A 19,184-nucleotide genomic window follows, 5' to 3' on the forward strand; every position below is an offset into this window, starting at 1 on the left:
AGTGGTTTTGTCAGTTCCTTCCTTTGATACAAAAATGCCAGATTTAAAAAAAACCTTCTATTCATTTATTTTCTTATTAAAATACAGGGGGGGGGGAGTATTTAGTCAGATAACAATTCTACAAATTCTCCCACTTAAAAAGACGAGAGAGGCCTGTAATTGACATCATAGGTAAACCTCAACTATGAGAAACAACATGAGAAAACACATCCAGAAAATCTTTTGGCCCATCACAAAAGTTCATCTCAATACTTTGTTATATATCCTTTATTGGCAATGACAGAGGTCAAACGTTTTCTGTAAGTTCTCACAAGGTTGGCACACATTGTTGCTGGTACTTTGGCCCATTACTCCATGGAGATCTTCTCAAGAGCAGAGATGTTTTGGGGCTGTCACTGGGCAACACGGACTTTCAACTGCCTCCAAAGGTTTTCTATAGGGTTGAGATCTGGAAACTGGACAGGCCACTCCAGAACCTTGTTGAAATGCTTCTTATGAAGCCACTCCTTCGTTGCCATGGCGGTGTGCTTGGGATCATTGTCATACTGAAAGACCCAGCCATGTTTCATCTTCAGTGCCCTTGCTGATGGAAGGAGGTTTGCACTCAAAATCTCACAATACATGGCCCCATTCATTCTTTCATGTATACAGATCAGTCGCTCTGGTCCCTTTGCAGAGAAACAGCCTCAAAGCATGATGTTGCCACCCCCATGCTTCACAGTAGATATGGTGTTCTTTGGATGCAACTCAGCATTCTTTCTCCTCCAAACATGATGAGTTGTGTTTCTGCCAAACAGTTCTACTTTGGTTTCATCTGACCATATGACATTCTCCCAATACTCTTCTGGAACATCCAAATGCTCTCTAGCAAACTTCAGTGAGCCGCAGACATGTACTGGCTTAAGCAGGGGGACATGTCTGGCACTGCAGGATCTGAGTCCCTGGCGGCATAGTGTGTTACTAATTGTTGGCTTTTTTACATTGGTCCCAGCTCTCTGCAGATCATTCACTAGGTTCCCCCATGTGGTTCTGGGATTTTTGCTCACCGTTCTTGTGATCATTTTGACCCTACAGGGCAAGATCTTGTGTGGAGCTCCAGATCGAGTGAGATTATCAGTGGTCTTGTATCTCTTCCATTTTCTAATTATTGCTCCAACAGTCGATTTCTTTATACCAAGTTGCTTGCCTATTGCAGATTCAGTCTTCCCAGTCTGGTGCAGGGTGACAATTTTGTTTCTGGTGTCCTTCAACAGCTCTTTGGCCTTCACCATAGTGGAGTTTGGAGTGTGACTGCTTGAGGTTGTGGACAGGTGTCTTTTATACTGATAACTAGTTCAAATAGGTTCCATTACTAAGGTAATGAATGGAGGACAGAGGAGACTCTTAAAGAAGAAGTTACAGGTCTGTGAGACCCAGAAATCTTTCTTGTTTGTAGGTGACCAAATACTTATTTTCCGCCATAATTTGCAAATAAATTCGTTAAAAATCAGACAATGTGATTTTCTGGATGTGTTTTCTCATGTTGTCTCTTATAGTTGAGGTCTACCTATGATTTATTTATTTATTTAGAACTTTTATATCCTGTTCTTCTCTACCTCCGTGAAGGGAGTCAGAATGGCTAACAGCAAAAATTCAATACTAGACAATAAATAACATTTTAAAACATCAAACAAATACAACAGTTTAAAATACAACTCATGATGTTAGTTACAGGTCTCTCTCATCTTTTTAAGTGGGAGAACTTGTACAATTGGTATCTGACTATATTTTTCCGCCACTGTATTTGTAGCCTACTGTAGTATGCACTCTCTATGCAGCTTACAACAAAAGTTTAAACAAGTTAACATACAAGATAATAAGGATAATGTAAACATTCAGAAACATGTTAAATGGCTGAATAATTTTGAAAACTTTTTCATTTCAAAGGTTTAAACTATGTACATGTATAGAACTGAATGAAATTATTATGCTCTCAAAGCTGTAATTAGAAGCCAAGTTTTAACTCAGTACTAGAATGAAACTAACACCAGCATCAATCAAGGATTCCAAGGGGAGGGCATTTCACAACCAGTTATCTCCCATGCATTGCTCTCACTAGTAAGATACAACAGAGGGCCTCTCCACTAAATCTCAGTTCTTGGGTGGATATACAGTACAAGTTCAGAACTGAGGCTCAGAGAGAAAGTGGGAGCTGGAATCCTTGCAAACACAGCAGGGATTGGAACTGTGCAGCCCAGGGGCCACATATGGTCCAGTCCTCAGAGCACCTAGCAAGAAATGTAGAATCTTCCAGGCCTCCATTAATTCCTATCTCCCTCACAGTTAACTGAGTCCCAAATTAGCAGGTTTAGACCCCCAGTTCTTTTTAAAAAACTGAGGGCTAACTCTGAAATAGGAGACAAATAAAGCTTTGATTTTTGTTTTAAAAAGTACCATTTAACTATTAGTATTCATATCGCATTTATGTGTTCCATTTTTAAACTTTTAAGTGCTTAGACCATCTCAGAAGATTTTGGGGCTCACATTTTTAGAAGTATAATTTCTTTTTCCCTCTACTTAACTCTCTGTGCAAGTAAAATAAACGTTACTAATTATCACTTCAGAATCCAGACACAATTCATGATTTGAAGGAGAGGAAAGTTGTGAGACCTATTGATGTTGCTCTAGAAGTTTTATTTATAGCACATGTACTACATTGCTTTTGTTTGTGAAGCGTGTAGAAAAGATTGAAAGTTCAATGTAGGCAATGTATACAAAGAGCATGCAATATATTAGCATAACTGATACTACTTAGATTTTTATAAACCATCAACCCCCCCCCCCCCCCACTCACTCTTTTACACCCTTGGTTTTTAATCACGCAAATTACCTAACTGTAATTACCCTGAAGATCCCAAGACAAGTGATTGGCTATAATTCAATAAATAAAAAATAGTTAAATATCACACTGTAGTAAAGATTTTACAAGCATACTCGAATTTTTAAAACTATTATATTACAGCCGGACCTCCAGATGTCCCACAGCCACTTTTACTAGGTTTTATTAGTAAGACGCACAAGTCAGAGAATGCAATTTACCTGGTGAACCTGAATTTCCACTTTCAGAGCCTCCTGTAGAGTCTGCAACTCCATTCTCTAACTTCTCCACTTTCTTAAACTATCCAGGTTACTAAATTGCCACCACCTTCAGACACTTGCTTCAGAGCAAAGGAAATCTTCTCTTCTTTCAACAACAGCTGTAAAATATTTTATTGTTATCATAAAGAGAAAGGAACGTATAAAATCCAATTCAAAACAATTTATTATGACCCTTGCCTTTTACTCTGATTTTGCTCACCAAAGTGGATCTTCAGTAGCTTAAGTGTTCTAAAAGATTCGAACAACATATTTATCTGAAAGCAAGTCTTAACAAGTACAGTGCAATATGTCTCTTAGTGAATGTGCTAAATTGTACTTCTTAGAAGTGATTTATTAATTGCAGAAATCAGAACATACAATTTAAGAATATATACACAAACAGAATATTTAAAGTAACCTAATGCTGTGTAAATGTATTTTCTAAAAAGATTATGACACTGAATGAGGAACTGAAAGCATTACTTTTTCTAGTTTGCAAGACATAATTAATGTATTATTTTGAAGTTAGTTTGAATGGCCATATAAATCAGATAAAAGCGTAAAATTAAATAATATTGTACCTCCCCTGCTTTTGCTAATTTTGACATGCATTTGACAGGGCGTTAAGTGGTGCTTAAAGTGCTACTTCTAAAAACATTACATTTAGAAATCAACATTTCTTACTGACTGCTATATGGATGTCACTAGACAAAATGTGCATGTTGAATAATTTACTTCCCTACGAATCCACTGCTGCTGCTGCAGCAACAGCAGCAATAACAACAGCAGCAACAGCAACAAAAAGGAAGACAGCTTACCACTTTTAGGAAACAAGTATTTTCTTCAGCTCTCTAGACCTAAAAAAAAAGAAAATGAAATCAGTTGAAGTAGCATTAACATTTGAATTTGGTCAAACGTTTTTAAACAAATCATGGTTTTAAAATCCAATAAAGAGGGAGGGGAACTTCTGAAACGATTCGAAATTCTTTGCCAAGACTAAAGATTTTAAAATAGCAGTAAATAAAAGGAGTGCTAGATCAGACAGGAAGCTTATTTGATTCTGCATTCTGTTTACACAGGGACTGACAAGATGCCTATAGGAAGCCTACAGGAAAGAATGTGTCTAGAAGCTGGTACTAACTCAACTTTCCTCATCCAAAGTCCTTTTTGGACTTTAATCAACTGCCAAGCTTGCAAACTTTGTGTTTTGTTTGTTTGTCTGTTTGTTTTGTTAAAAATGTAATACAACTGTCTGGTTGCTCCTGACACGATAAATAAATAAAAGAAATAAATATCCAAAGTCCAAGCAAAGTTAGACTTGATCTAAAATTAGATGCTCAGGTTAATGTCCGTGGAATTATCTTTTTCAACAATCCTATAAGAAAGATTCCACAGAGTGTGTGCAGCAAGTCTCCAAGATCACCAAATCACCATCACACTATCTCCATCTAATCAATGAGCTTAATGAGTTTTGGTTCTTCCATCTAAGAAGCTTGGATGAATGGATGGAGGAGGATAAAATGAAACTCTTCAGACATTGTCAAACTACAACTCCCGTAAACCTCAGCCTATAGAGCTAATGGTGTGGAATACTGGGACTTATGGGTCACAAATGCCTGGGAGGCAACATTTTGCTCAATCCTAGCTGAGATGAAGTTTGCATTGCTTGGTTCATCCACTGATAGAAGCAATTTGCTGGTTCATACAACAATACATTGCTTAAAACTAAAGCATCCAATTACCAATTACAATGGCAAGCAGACAATTTATTCACAATTAACCAATTAAAGTCAGAAAACAGCACACAATAGAGAACAGATAACTAATAGAGCCCATTCTTTAGGATAGCTCCCATAGTTCTAGAACAGTAGTTTTCAACCTGCGGGTCAGGACCCCTGGGGGGGGGGTCACAAAGGGGTGTCAAAGGGGTCGCCAAAGACAATAAGAAAACACAGTATTTTCTGTTGGTCATGGGGGTTCTGTGTGGGAAGTTTGGCCCAATTCTATCATTGGTAGGGTTCATAAAATAGGTGAACTATAAATCCCAGCAACTACAACTCCCAAATGTCAAGGTCTATTTCCCCCGAATACCACCAGTGTTCACATTTGGGCATATTGAGTATTCGTGCCAAGTGTGGTCCAGATCCACCATTGCTTGAGTCCACAGTGCTCTCTGGATGTAGATGAACTACAACTCCCAAACTCAACGTGCATGCCCACCAAACCCTTCCAGCATTTTCTGTTAGTCATGGTAGATCTGTATGTCAAGATTGGTTCAATTCCATCAGAATGCTCTTTGATTGAAGGTGAACTATAAATGACAGCAACTACAACTCCCAAATGACAATATCAATTCCATCCACCCCCCCCCCCAAAAAAAAAACCAAAACAACCCACCAGCATTCAAAATTTGGCATACCGGGTATTTGTGTCAAATTTGATCCAGTGAATGAAAATCCTGCATATCAGATATTTACATGACGATTCATGACAGTAGCAAAATTACAGTTGTGAAGTAGCAACACAAATAATGTTATGATTGGGGGTCACCACAACATGAGAAACAGTATTAAGGAGCATTAGGAAGGTTGAGAAATACTGTTCCAGAAGAACTGAATTATAAATCCTATCATGACCAACCAGTAATTGAATTATGAAATTTGTCTACCTATAAACTCCCTCACAACTCATACCAGCTCAAATACATGCTTTGTGCCACTGTCTGAAGCTGCCAGCCTGATAAGGCCACCCGATACCCGATACCCCTGTTTCCAGCACCAGAACATCATTGCAATCTAGTCTTTCTGTTCCTAGCAGTGGCAGCTTTTTCTTTCATTTGGGCCATAATGAAGAAGACAAAAAAGACAGGTAAACTTTGAAATATTTTTTAAAATATTCAACTAACACTAATGTTTAAGACAATTATGTGTCTTCTCCTCCCCTTCCCTCCCTAGCTTGTTGTTGGTCCTTCTGCTCATTAGCTTCACAACATAATACTGTACAAAAGGAGTTGACCTGTCTTCCATTTCCCCCTCCCATTGCACAGACTGAGACATGTACACAGTAACAAAATCAAAACTCTTGGCATGCTACTCCGAGAGTTTCTTGTGTGTCTGACAAAACTCTGGCTTATAGTTAGAGTGGAGTTCAAATATTAAATGCTATCTATTACTTCCTGAAGTGAGAAGAACATCATACTTCCCATACAACTATGCTGCTGGCCTCAAAATTCATATAAATAAAGGTATATTTAAGCCCAGGACATTACAAAATTAATTTCAAGGATGTGTAACTCAGTTGTAAATTTATTTTAAATGACTTTCCAAATGTATCTTGTAAGTATACCATACTGAATGGAATTCTATTACAAAAACTATGTATTTATGTAGTGCAGTTATATCCCAATTTTCTCCATCAGAGAAGTTACTGTTCCTAAATCAACAGACTCGCTAAACCCTGTGATATAATCACATCTGTTATGACCTGTCAGGCAGAAGCTCCCAAACTAAGGATTTAGCACAGAATCTAAAGGAACAGGCTAGTGACCAGAAACAGCAGTGCTACTCCAAGTAGTGGTCTATGAACCAGAGGTAGTATACAAACTATATGCTACTGGTGCCTGGTGAGGTAGGAAATAAACCAGCAATTGGACCCAACTGAAATAAATACGGTACTGGGACTTTGCAGAGTGAGAAACTTGCTGGTCCATTGGCTTTTGGTCCAAAATCAATGAAGGCGCATTTCAGTCTCCCATGAAACTGCCTGTTACCTCAAGTTAACCTCAACAATACAACTTCCACAGCAGATTTAAATTATAACCAAGAATTCATCAAGATTATTCAACTTACTATACTTGTTAACTTGTTTCATCCATAAAAGTTTGTTTGGATTAGCAGTCAACTTTTATTTTTTTAAGAACCACTGTTTAAGCAATTTTCTCCTGTCATTTTCTAGCCTTTGTTCGGCCTTTTTGTATCCCCAACCCAACTAAGGATATTCTAACTGGACTGAATGCTTATTCATGACTTTATCATCTCTAAATATGTTTTGCCTTTCCCATCCCCCACATCCCATGACCGCACCCTAGAATCAGTGTGAATATCTATTAATTCCCTTTAGAAGGAAGCACTAAAGCAAATAGTTTTAAAAAAACACATAAAGGTGATCTTTTAACAGATCTTCCCACTCAGTCCAATCACGTTTGAACGTAGTATTTTCAAATGCTAAACACAACCAATTAGGACATCTAAATATATATAAATAAAATAAGAAGAAAATACAGAGATAAAATTAAAAGACGTATGTTTGGCTTTGTTCTGTTAGAAGGAAAAAAATAGGTATCTCAAAATTTCTTTTGTGCACATAACCCTAGTCCAAACATCTGAAGTCTAATTCTTTTCTCCTACTTTGTATTTCTGCAGTCAGCATTTCATACCTTCTTTAAGGAAGGAAGATTGGAAGGCTATGGTTTTTATTTTTAATAACATTGACCTTTTATAATATTTAACAAGCTTGGTACAGAGCAGAGAACAGTGTATGTTATTTTATAATCAACTATGGCCCCTAAAACTATTAATTTATCAAGTGACAGTCATGAGTACAATCAGTGGTTTTGCAGCATGGATACTTGCATCCTGACAATGTCCAGTTTTAATTTAAAGCAATGATCTTCTAGCCCTCCCAGCTACAAAGTGCAGTTCAAAAATTGACTACATCTGACTATGGGTATATGTATCAGAGGCAGTATATCTAGCACCACTTATCTGTAACAAGAATGTGGAATGGAGAAAATCTTGTTTTCGGGGGGGGGGGGGACTCCATGGGTTACTCCATTTCAAATCATAGTTATAGATTTGTTTCACATAGATGCAGTTGAGCAGTAAGCACACATTTTTGCTGTTCTTGCAGTTAGTATTTTGGGTGGTTCAGACAGCAAATATACACTAGATTAGCCTTCATAAAGACCATTCTCTCAGGAACTGGACTGACCAACATAGATTTTTAGATTATTATTTTGTTTGCAAATGAGGCCATAAGACACTGAGCAAGAAAGAAAAGAAAGGTTTTATGATGAATATGTCTGTCATTGTAGTCTTTCTTAATGATAGAGTGTGTGCAGAGTCTAACAAATCAGTCACTCAGTTTTGATATTTAGTACATCGAAACAATAATATACCATGCAATGTATTGGAACATTTATACATGCAAGGTTTATGGACTGCTAAATTTCTTCCAATTACTGACAAATCAGAGGAATAAAGAGACCAGACAACACAAGTAGAACGAACTAAGTGCAACTTTATTGCTACCAATTAAAATGTTTCTTGGTCATGGTTAATCAAATTTGAGGAAGCAAATTTGATAAGAGAGCGGCTGAGGCAATCTGTCACCCCTGACTCGAGCCCCTAGCCTACCCTTGGATGAAACACCAAAGCCTGAGAGCAATCCCTGATCAACATGGTCGCTCAAAGGTCCAGCTCCAATACTGGGCTCAGATACTAAGTCTAGTTAGAGGGTGTAAGCACCTGAGCTGCTTAGGCCCCTGGTGAGGTCAAAGACCCCAAGAATCAAGGACAGGAGATTCTTCCCAACCACCAGAATGCTCAATACTTAGGAGAAGTCCAAATTTCCCATCCAACAGCAAATGTGTCAGAAGGTAGGTCATAGTTTCCCCCAACACCTGCCACAAGTTGGGGGGGGGGGGGGCAGCAGCCAGCCAAAATTTTTAAAAATAAAATAAAATAAAATAAAATTGTGGTTTTGAGCATTTTAATTAAATTTCAATTTTTTTCAAACACAACTTGAAAAATACACATAAGTAACAGCTAATTATCAAGCAAACAAGCAATACATGTTAAATGACAAAAAACAGAAGTTTTTAAAATCCGATTTTTAAATCGGATCCCTTCAACGGAATTTAAACCTATTATATTCTTCTAAAATAAAAAAGTAATAATATTAAATAAAATATTTTTTTTCATCTTCAGCTACATATTAAAGAACATATTAAAACATGGTTTTCACCAAGGCCATTCTAAATGCCCAATTGGGCCACCCAAGTCCATACTACTGGTGTATACCATAAAAACAAAATGATCTATGATCTCACTACCTCTGAGGATTCTTGCCATAGATATAGGCAAAACGTCAGGAGAGAATGCCCCTAGACCATGGCCATATAGCCCGAAAAAATCTACAACAACCCAGATCTATGATGAAATTCTTCTACATCCAGAAAACAAGCAAGTCATACAAATGTTTGCAAAATGTCTCTTTAAAATGCCAGTTTTCCCTAAGAAGTAATATTTTACTCAATAAGTTCCCCATCTGCAATCTTAACTAGTACAGGCCAAATCAGCTTAGTGAATACTAGACTTTATTTTTGCTACAAGCACGTTTGTTTGCACATATATTCTCAGCTCAGTCTACCACCCCAAATAGATTATTATTTCTCAGTATTCCTGAGGTACCTCTGCAGGAGCAAGAGTGATCTAAAAGGAAACTATACTATGAAAAGGAGTGGGAGATAATAGTGTGAGTGAATATATCAACATGTTATTTTCTATATAGTAAGATTTTTTTTAAGGAAGCTGCACCATGAATACCAATGCAGCTGGAAAGTATTAGCATTAATATTGTAACTTTGTAGGATGTATCAATTTAAGATCAAATCTATTTAAATCACTGATTTAAAATTAACAAAAAGGACAGGTTCAAAATATTTAATTAAGCTACTGATTTAAAATCATGTTTCCAGCTTTCTAATTAATGTAGGTTTTGAGCATGAATGCATCCTAATTGGTTACTATAATAAAGCAAAATATATGATTGGTACTAAATAAGAGAATTTTTATTAAAGAGAGCATAATTCAGGCCCTTTGAGGATTCAGCCTGCATGCCTTCTGCATTATGAAACTTCTATAAATAATAGTAGCAACAATGAAATTAAAGGCTTTTATTTTAGAACTTCCACATGCCCTTCTGTCAGGTATGCAGAGATGCTACAGTAACAGTGGTCAAAGGGTTGTTTTGTGACTACTTAATAGGTCTCCATGCTCCCTTGACCTTGACAATTGCATTGTTCCCAAATAGTGAACAATATTTCCAAGATTCTGGGTATGCTACTAGTTATTTTGCTGATTTGGTGTGCAAGGGGAGCAGCAGTGGGGTGGGAAGCTCACTCACTGTTTGCACTGGATTTCACTGTCCCACCAACAGAAATTAAGCATACAATAAGCCCAACTGAGTGCATTCTTCAGTAACACCTCTTGTTTCTGTTCATATTAAACTAGCTCTAGTATCCATGGGAAGATAACAGATCTATACAGTGGTAAATACTATACAATGAGCAACATATCCACAGGGGTTCAGTTCTGGGACATCATACAGATACAAAAGAAGTTGATGGTGATGATGCCCCATACTATTGAGTGGTGGCATAATAAATTGCATGCTTCAGTATGTCCATGTTCAGGTCGCCACCATTTAATAACGTCGACTGCAAAGATCTGTGGCTAGTGGAAATTGCAGATCCAAAGCTCATGAATCTGGAGGGTCCGCTGTAGCTCCAACTGGCAAATTTTAATAAATTTAGCACATGTTAGCACAAACTACTTGGCCAATTTTTGGTCAATTTTAAGTTGTGAATTTCAATCTGCATTTTATTAACTTATATTTCAATTAGGTATCTTGTCTTTTAATAGTATTTTATCTTGTTTTAATTTTGTTGTCTCCCGCCTCGAGCCACAGGGAGAGGGAGAGGCAAGTAATACATTCATGATGATGATGATGAATGTTCTGTATACTCAAGGGGATTCTGACACTGGATGAGAAGACTCAAGGTCTACTCAATCCTGGGCATTCAGCACATCTTGCACATATTTACAGCAAGATTTGTGACCAGGCAAAATTTGCCATATAGCTACAGCATTTTGCAGTGATATGGAGTCCTTCCATAGCTCAAGAAAGCTTACACACAACTCTAACTCATGTCACACTGTATATGGAAGAATTTCCTTTCAAGGAACACATATGAGATTCAACCGAACATGAAAGTAACATCATACAACTGAAATGTGCAAGAAGTATTAATATGTACCCTGTTCTGTTTGATGCAACAAAAAAAGGCTAGTGGGCTAATTGTTCTCTAGAATAATCTTAACTAAAACCAGAAAAGATCTACTAGACCCCAAATGCTATGGCTTTTGAACATGCCATAAATCAATGCATGTTACAAAGTGGTCAGATGGATAGTCTGGTGGCAAAACAATTCTGTAAATGTTTGTTGAAGTTCAAGCACTACATTTCATATTTCATTTTCTCAAAACATCACCTTTTTTCTTTTTAAATGTAGCTACTGTGATAACTATGGCCATGAAACATAAAATAACAGAAAAGTCAAAATTGGTTTTTTGAAATTGTCATTTCTTCAACTGATTTATTCAGAAATAAATAATTATAACTCAATTAAAACTCTAATGCCTAGATCTGACTTCTGAGAAGTACCATACTTAAAATGATTATGAACTATCACACAAGGTTGGAAAATGATAGCATCTACTACATAATTTTATAGAGGTAATTACAATAAAAATAAACTTTAGAGTAATAATTTTATAGTGAAGTTAAAATTCCATATTTTAAAGATTAAGTCTGAATCTAGAAGTAAACTTAAATTCCAATAAAAAAATCATATGTGAAGAAAAAAGACTGAAGCCACCATGCTTGGCAATGCTGAAAGAATGGTAAATAATAATAATAATAATAATAATAATAATAATAATTTTATTTATAACCCACCACCATCTCCCCAGAGGGGACTTGGGGTGGCTTACATGAGGCCAAGCCCGGTAATACAATTACAGCACAATAAGTACAGAATGGCAAAATAACATGGCAATAAAATAAATAAAACAGAAGAATAAAATAAAACAGTGCAAAATACAAAGTGAAAAATCAAATACAGTGGGCAGGCCAAATGTACAACATAAAATAATAAAACTCTGGATGAGATAACAATGAAAAATATGTATTTGTAAGGGAGGACCTCATAGGAGAGGGAACAGCGGAGTCAGGCCTTAAGAAAGGTTGGGGGCGGGGGGATGCAATATGAGGACAACATTGTGGGAGAAACAACAAGAAAGAAATATATGGTCACTCTCCAAATGCACATCAGAAGATACTAGGTATGTAGTTTGTTTCCTCCTGAATCTTAGATCATACTGATCAAAAGAATAATTTGACCAGAACACAGCTACTCTTCTTACCCATAACAATGTTGCCTGTAATCAGATGGCATTAACAAAGGATCACACAAGGAAACGTTTGCACAGAATTATGACACTTTTTCTGCTAAGTGCTACCAGGAACAGAGGAGTTGCAATTTCTGGCAGCTATCACTTATTTCCTGTATGGCAGGAAATTATGGAATCAGGCAGGATTTGAATCAGTTAGAAATATAAACATTAGATATTTTGAAATCATAAAACACTCCAGGAGAAGCAGATTTTTTTTTTGAGGAATTTAAAAAAATGTGAAATTTACATGATTTGGAAATGGAAAGTTTTTTTTTTAACTTTCGAATCATAAAATGTATTACTGCATATAGTTAGGTATAAGTCAAAGTGCGGTTGAGGGGAGGAAATTAGGTATTCTGAAAGGATCATAGATATAATCATACCACGAAGAGAGGAAATTACCAATGTCAATTTCATGGTGCTAGTCATGCCATTTTTGCATCCAGACATTCAAAGAAGCAAGAAGTGACACCATGGGTTGGTTGTCTTTTAAGGTTCTCCTGCAATGGACCAAGGTTTTGCCTTTTCGTACACTACTCAGATAAGTTAATGGGTTTTTAAAAAAATAAAAATAAAAATTGGGGTACTGTACTCAGATTGACCATGGATAAACTAATCCAGTTTTTTTTTCCCTGAGGAGTACCTAAAGTTTCTAACTTATACACAAGTATGTAGAGTTTATATAATTTGGTTTGACATAACATAATCTTGTTTGATATAGTAACAATACAGTTTATTCACAAAATAATGACAAATTGATTTTTTAAAGTTTGTCTTTTTTGTTATATGTTCCATCATAAGGAACAGGTGGACCGCAAGAAACCTTTCTGGTTTTGCCGGTTTACGAAAAACAGACCAAAAGGGTAAGTAAGAACATAAGCTATCAACAGAAAAAGAAAAAGATTGTGTCTTTTCTAGTCCTCCATAGTGTCATATAGGCATAATACAATCATTAACAGAAAAGAAGAAAGGAAATGAAGACCTGGAATTACACTCAGCTGATACTTACATAAAATTCTTCCTCATCCCTTGTCTGAAATGTTTTATTAATCACAAAAAAATCCCCTCCTCTCTAAAAAAACAAAAACAAAAAAAACCAGGAGGAAAGCTTTTGATAGAACACAAGAAAAAAAGGTTTCCTTTGGGACTTCTCATCTCTAGAACCAATAGATGGAATTACAGAGATGTAGATTTGAACTAAACAATACACATAATTTCCTAATGGTCACAACTATTTGGAAGGGCCAGTTTGCTTAAAAGGCAGAGCTAAAATAGCAAACTCTCACAGCTGCTATGGTTGCACCCACTTTGGAATACTTACATTGCATAGATTATATTGTAAATGAAGTTCAAAAGTATTTTATTAACTTTTTCTTGTACTGTAAATATGTAGTTAGCAGCCAGTAAACAGATACTGAAAAACGAACTAAGTAAGCTTAAAAACAACACGGAAGTGATTATTTTTTTACTTTTAAATGCTATTTATTTACTCTGAGAGCATAGGATTGGAGTATTCTCTACACCTTTTCCATTCTAAAAAAACTCTTATTGTTCCAAAAAGTAGAATGACTACAACAGGAATGGCACTGACTAAATATTAAGCTAAGCTCTGTTGGGAAGGGCTTCTTAGATCTCATCTTGGACTAAGCCTTTTCTTGTCTCTTCGGTTAGCTAATTATTCTTTTTAATATTTTATCTGCTCCAAGCAACCATATTTAAGAAGCAAAATGGTTTCCAATTCATTTTTTAAATTTGTATACTGTCTCTGTGAGTACAACACAGATGAGGCTCTGAACCCTTCCCTCATATTTTTGTAGCTGCAGATTTTCACAAAGAAGTTGAATAGATTTTTCTGGCATATGATTTGTTGAGATATATAACCAGGGTATCTGTATAGAATGCCTTCTAGAAGTACTGCGGGTAGTAGTCTTCATCAAAATGTTTTCTGCTCCATAGAAGACACAGGCTCACATGTGATTCCTATGTGGCTATCTAAATTGCTCTTTTCATCCAGGGACTCAGTTGAGATTCCCAGTACAGGGAATACAGTTGAAAACATCCAATAGGTAACACTGTTTCTTTACTAAGTAGGTTGGGTGGTATCACTGATAACTCCATAATCCCTTGCAGTTTGATCCTTTAGTATTATTTATATCTTTCTTTCATGATTTTCCACCAGCAAAAGAAAAAAAAAGTCACATCTGAATTACTTTATAAATTGCAGGACAAACTGACAAGCAACTTTAGGATGCAGGAGCAAGTCAGAAAAATAATTTATACAAGTAATATGCACATTTAAAGGAGGCTTTGGCATAAACTGAGCAGGACACTTAAAAAAACAACATTGTTCAAGTACGTAATACTGTAGATGACCAGAGGTTTAGCCTGGTACTTTTGAAAATCATTTAAAAAGAAAACCTGTAAGTCAAAATGTCAACAAAAACAAATACTTTAGATGATTATATTCCACTATAGCTGGAGTATGTGACTACAGTAGAAGCTTCCAGAAAGTTTTAGATAGGCGGAGCTTCAATTTTTTTCTTAATTTCCCATTAATATTCTAACACTGCACATTTATAGCTGAAGTTTTAAAAACTAGATATGAAAACATTCAGAAGGGGATAGAAAACTTCTCCACATTATGTTTTCCTATAACCAAAATGTATTAGTTTACTGTTAATGCTGGTCTTTTACAAGCAGTTAGAAGTGACTTCCATTAAACTTTCTTTAAAATCCCACGAGCCTTTATTTTCACCCCCTAAAGTCTTCTCACCAGAGTAGCAGGGGGTCCCATTAGACACCCTATTTTATTTCCACCTTATAAATAACATTAGCTGTACACCATTTCCATGGAAACCAAGTACAATGAAATACATTTAAATGAATACCTGTTAAATGGATGAATTTATATCTAAAAGTATTTTTGCTCTAAATAAAATTGACAGGATAATGAGACATTCTTAAATTAATAACATGACTACCTTGGTCCTAAATTACTAAATATTCTTCCTCTCCCCCGCCCTTTTACAAGCTGGTAACAGTGGGATAGATATTGCAGGCTTTCTCTGTGGGGGACATCCAATCCCTAGTGAGGGCAATAATGCAAGGTAAAACTGGAAAACACACAATTTTCATTATCTTACGTAGACAGGGTTGGTTGTACTTTTAAAACTCTAGTTTAATTTCTGTAAGTGCTAGTTAAAATATATCAAATGATGCTATTAATACTCAGATCACTGGCAGCTTTTTGTTTAGGAAAAGTTGTATTACTGTATGGAAAATATATATTTGTTAGAAATCCTAATCAGGGTAGCAAATTCTCTCTCCCTCCTCCTCTCTCAGACACACACACACGCGCGCGCAAAACCAAGAATTATACAAAACAGTTAAGACTGGAAATGTTTTTTCCCCCCACCCTTCCCAAATTGTGCCTTCCAGATGCAGTGGATTACAACTCCCCTTTGCCCCCAGTCTGTATGGCCAATCACTGTGATAGGAATTGTAACTCCACACATTTGAAGGCATCCGATTGGGGAAGCTATTTTATTTTATTTGGAATAGATACTGTAAAAAGAAATCATCAAAGGACCGCAGCCCCTGGTGCCGGCAGGACTGGTTGACTGACAGTTTGGCGGTTCAAATGTGGGGAGTGGGGTAAGCCCCCATCTGTCAAGCTCTAGCTTTTCATGCGGGGACATGAGAGAAGCCTCTCACAGGATGGTAAAACATCAATCATCTGGGCATCCCCTGGGCAACATCCTTGCAGATGGCCAATTTCTCACACCAGAAGCGATTTGCAGTTACTCAAGTTGCTTCTGATATGAAAAAAAATCAATGCACAAGGAAACCCAAGTTTTAGTCAGCCAGTTCTACCTGGCTTGGCTCATAACAGTATAACTGTTCATTGACATCTGGAAGACCCCAGACAGGTTCCATAATCCTAATTTATAAATGTTAACAGATTTCAGGTTTTTATTTTCAGAGGAAATAGTCTCACTTCTGTGATGTACCAATACTATACCTCCAACTTTTTAAATATAATGTAGGCCACATATATGGCTAATTTTTCTTCAAAGCAGTAACACTAGCAGGGAAAATTAGAAACACAAAGAAAGAGAAGAAAGCTGCATCTTTTAAAGTAATGTTTGATCCAATAACCAAACAGGTAGACTTGTCAGTTAACTAGCAAGCTGAAAAGCAAGAAAACAAGCCAAGGGCCCAGGTCACTGTGCCTCTTTTTCATCTTCCTCAATAAGAATAATGAAATCTGGGAGAAGCTAAACCTCTAGTCTACCTAAAGGATAAGAGGATTAAAAAAAGAAAGACATGGGTGGAAGCACTGCCATGGTACCAATAGCTTTGCCCATTGTCTTGAAATTAACTATGAAGAAATATTGTAATAAAAAGTCTTCTTACTTGTACTTGTTGGAAATAGGGCCAGTGGAAGCATGGTAGGCAGTAATTTATTAAATTTATACATTCTAATCTAGGGATGAGTAACCTTTCTGCCACTGATGATCCACTTCCCGAATGCCGATGGTGCATGGGGTAAGACGCAGCAGTGGGAGCAGAACGCGCCTTAGCCCACTCCCAGGCCACTGAACTTTAGGCAAAGAATCACTATATGATTATCTCTGCTCTAGCCCACTAGCCTTCTACAGTGGGCATGACATAACTGGGTCACAGATCACACTTCCACAATTTCTTTTGTTGTTGTTAAACATTTGAGCATTTTAACTAAAGGAAAGGACTGGCATACAAAAAGGAAAAAAAAGAAGTCATAAACATTCAGTCAACACTAGAAGAATCTAAACAAGCCACTAACAGCTACTATTACAAGTTATTACAATACCTTGCAAAACTTATTTCAACTTTTCCATGTTTTGTTGCTTCTCAGCCTGGAACTGACATTATTTAATTGACATTGTTACTGCTTTATTGTATGTGTTAAGTCAATATTATGATGACAACAAAATAAGTGAATAAAAACGAACTGGTACTTGTTGGTTGTATAACTTTGCTAAATATGCTTACCTGTATTTTATCTGTATTTATCCTTTATTAAAATAATTCTTTATACTATATTTTAATAAAAGCCACTTTGAGTCTCCACGTGGAGAGAAAAAGTAGGGTATAAATAAACATAATAATGATAACTCAGTTTTACTCATCTCATCCAAAATAAATTTCATACCAATAAAAACCTGATCCACCCAAATTATCTTTAAAAGTTTAAAGAATAACTGTAGTAATGTGTGTTTTAAAAATGAATATCACATTTTAAATGCTATCCATTGAGGTTTGAATTAAGCACTCATTTAATATGTATTTGTTATAATTTTAAAGTCATCCATATATTTTTCTTTTTCATACAAAACAGCATATTCTTTCAAAGATATAATGAAGAAAAAGTCTGGACAATTTTTAAAATGCAGGTAGCTGCCCAAAACTTAGATAATAACTTAGTTTAATTCTTAGAGCTAGAGGGTCAAATGAGCAATATGAAACCTTCAGTATATATTTCAAGCACATATTTGTAGAACAAGAAACCTGCCAAGCCACCACAGGGCTCCTAGCAAAGTTATCATTTGGCATGAGCAAGTCATATCAGCTCTCTCCATTTACACTATACTGAAGATAATGAGAATCAGTTCCCAGGCTTGAGTTCTGACTAACATTTGGGATACCAGACTTGACATGATCAGGATTTTTCCTTGTATTCACTGAAAAGTCAACTCTGATGCAAATAGTTTCATATTCCCTTCTCTCTGTGTGTTCATTTCCATCCTCTACAGAAGCTAGCAGCTATGCTGTTGCCAATATCAGACTCCCTTGCTTATTACGCAACAAATGAGATTTTGCCAAGCTCTGTTACAACTTTTCTGACACCCCTAGTGACACCAAAATGAATTGTTGCTTGCTTTTAGGTGAAGATAGGAAGTGCAATTCCCAGCTGCTACAATATTGAGTACTCATCCTCTATACAAGAATAAAACCATCCTGGCTTTCTAAGCTCTGTGTGTTCTCAATAACTGCTACTACACCAGTTCACTTCTGAAAACCATGCTTTCTCTTCTTACATATGATCAACCAAAGGATCCCACACTCTTGGCTAAAAAGTGTTGACAGGCCAGCAAAACTTAACTGGATATAAAGATAATATTTCTTTAAATAGCTTTTACATTTAAGGGGAAAACTTCCATCAATAGTAATACAATTAATTCTTTGGACTTTGATACAGAGTGTAAAATGTCTGTAGTGAAGAAAAGTTGGCATTGTGTATATAATTCCTCCAATAACTGCAGTGTGATTTGTTTCATTTGATTAAAATTTTATACCGATTTCTAGCAAGAAGTTACCAGCCCAATTTGAAACATACAGGATGTCACTACAAAATATTTCGAGATTATTTAACATTATAACATTAATATATCTCACATACTTTCTCAGTCATTTATAGTTTTTACACTTACATCCTGAGAAAATCTAGTCCCACCATATTTCAAAAGAATCCTAGTTTTGTTTTTAAAGCATTGTTCTGACACTCTTCCATAAAATATCCCTTATTTGAAATGCCAAGGACTAGAAGTGTTTTGGATTTCAGATTTTTTTTTTAAGTTTGGAAATACCTGTATATGCAAATACGTACATAACCTTGGAAATGGGATATAAGTCTAAACAAAATACTCATTTATGCTTCATACACACATTGTACATATAACCTGAAGGTAATGTTATATGCAATATTTTAATAGTTTTGTGCCTGACACC

The 19,184-nt window shown here is 36.1% G+C and overlaps 1 protein-coding gene across 11 annotated transcripts in view; it reads right to left on the reverse strand.

Annotated features, from left to right (window-relative positions):
- The window catches only part of PHF21A (PHD finger protein 21A), a 137,390-nt gene that overhangs the window by 95,019 nt on the left and 23,187 nt on the right, over positions 1 to 19,184 (reverse strand). For all 11 annotated transcript variants that reach the window (XM_067462743.1, XM_060764009.2, XM_067462741.1 and 8 more), the window contains exons 2-3: positions 3,936 to 3,974; positions 3,079 to 3,236 (exon numbers count right to left, since the gene is read on the reverse strand). In XM_067462743.1, the coding sequence (XP_067318844.1) occupies positions 3,079 to 3,132 (54 nt within the window). In that variant the 5' untranslated portion in view covers positions 3,133 to 3,236; positions 3,936 to 3,974. The remainder of the gene's footprint in view (positions 1 to 3,078; positions 3,237 to 3,935; positions 3,975 to 19,184) is intronic.

Source organism: Anolis sagrei, chromosome 1 (assembly GCF_037176765.1).
Source record: "Anolis sagrei isolate rAnoSag1 chromosome 1, rAnoSag1.mat, whole genome shotgun sequence".
Taxonomy (NCBI): Eukaryota; Metazoa; Chordata; class Lepidosauria; order Squamata; family Dactyloidae; genus Anolis; species Anolis sagrei.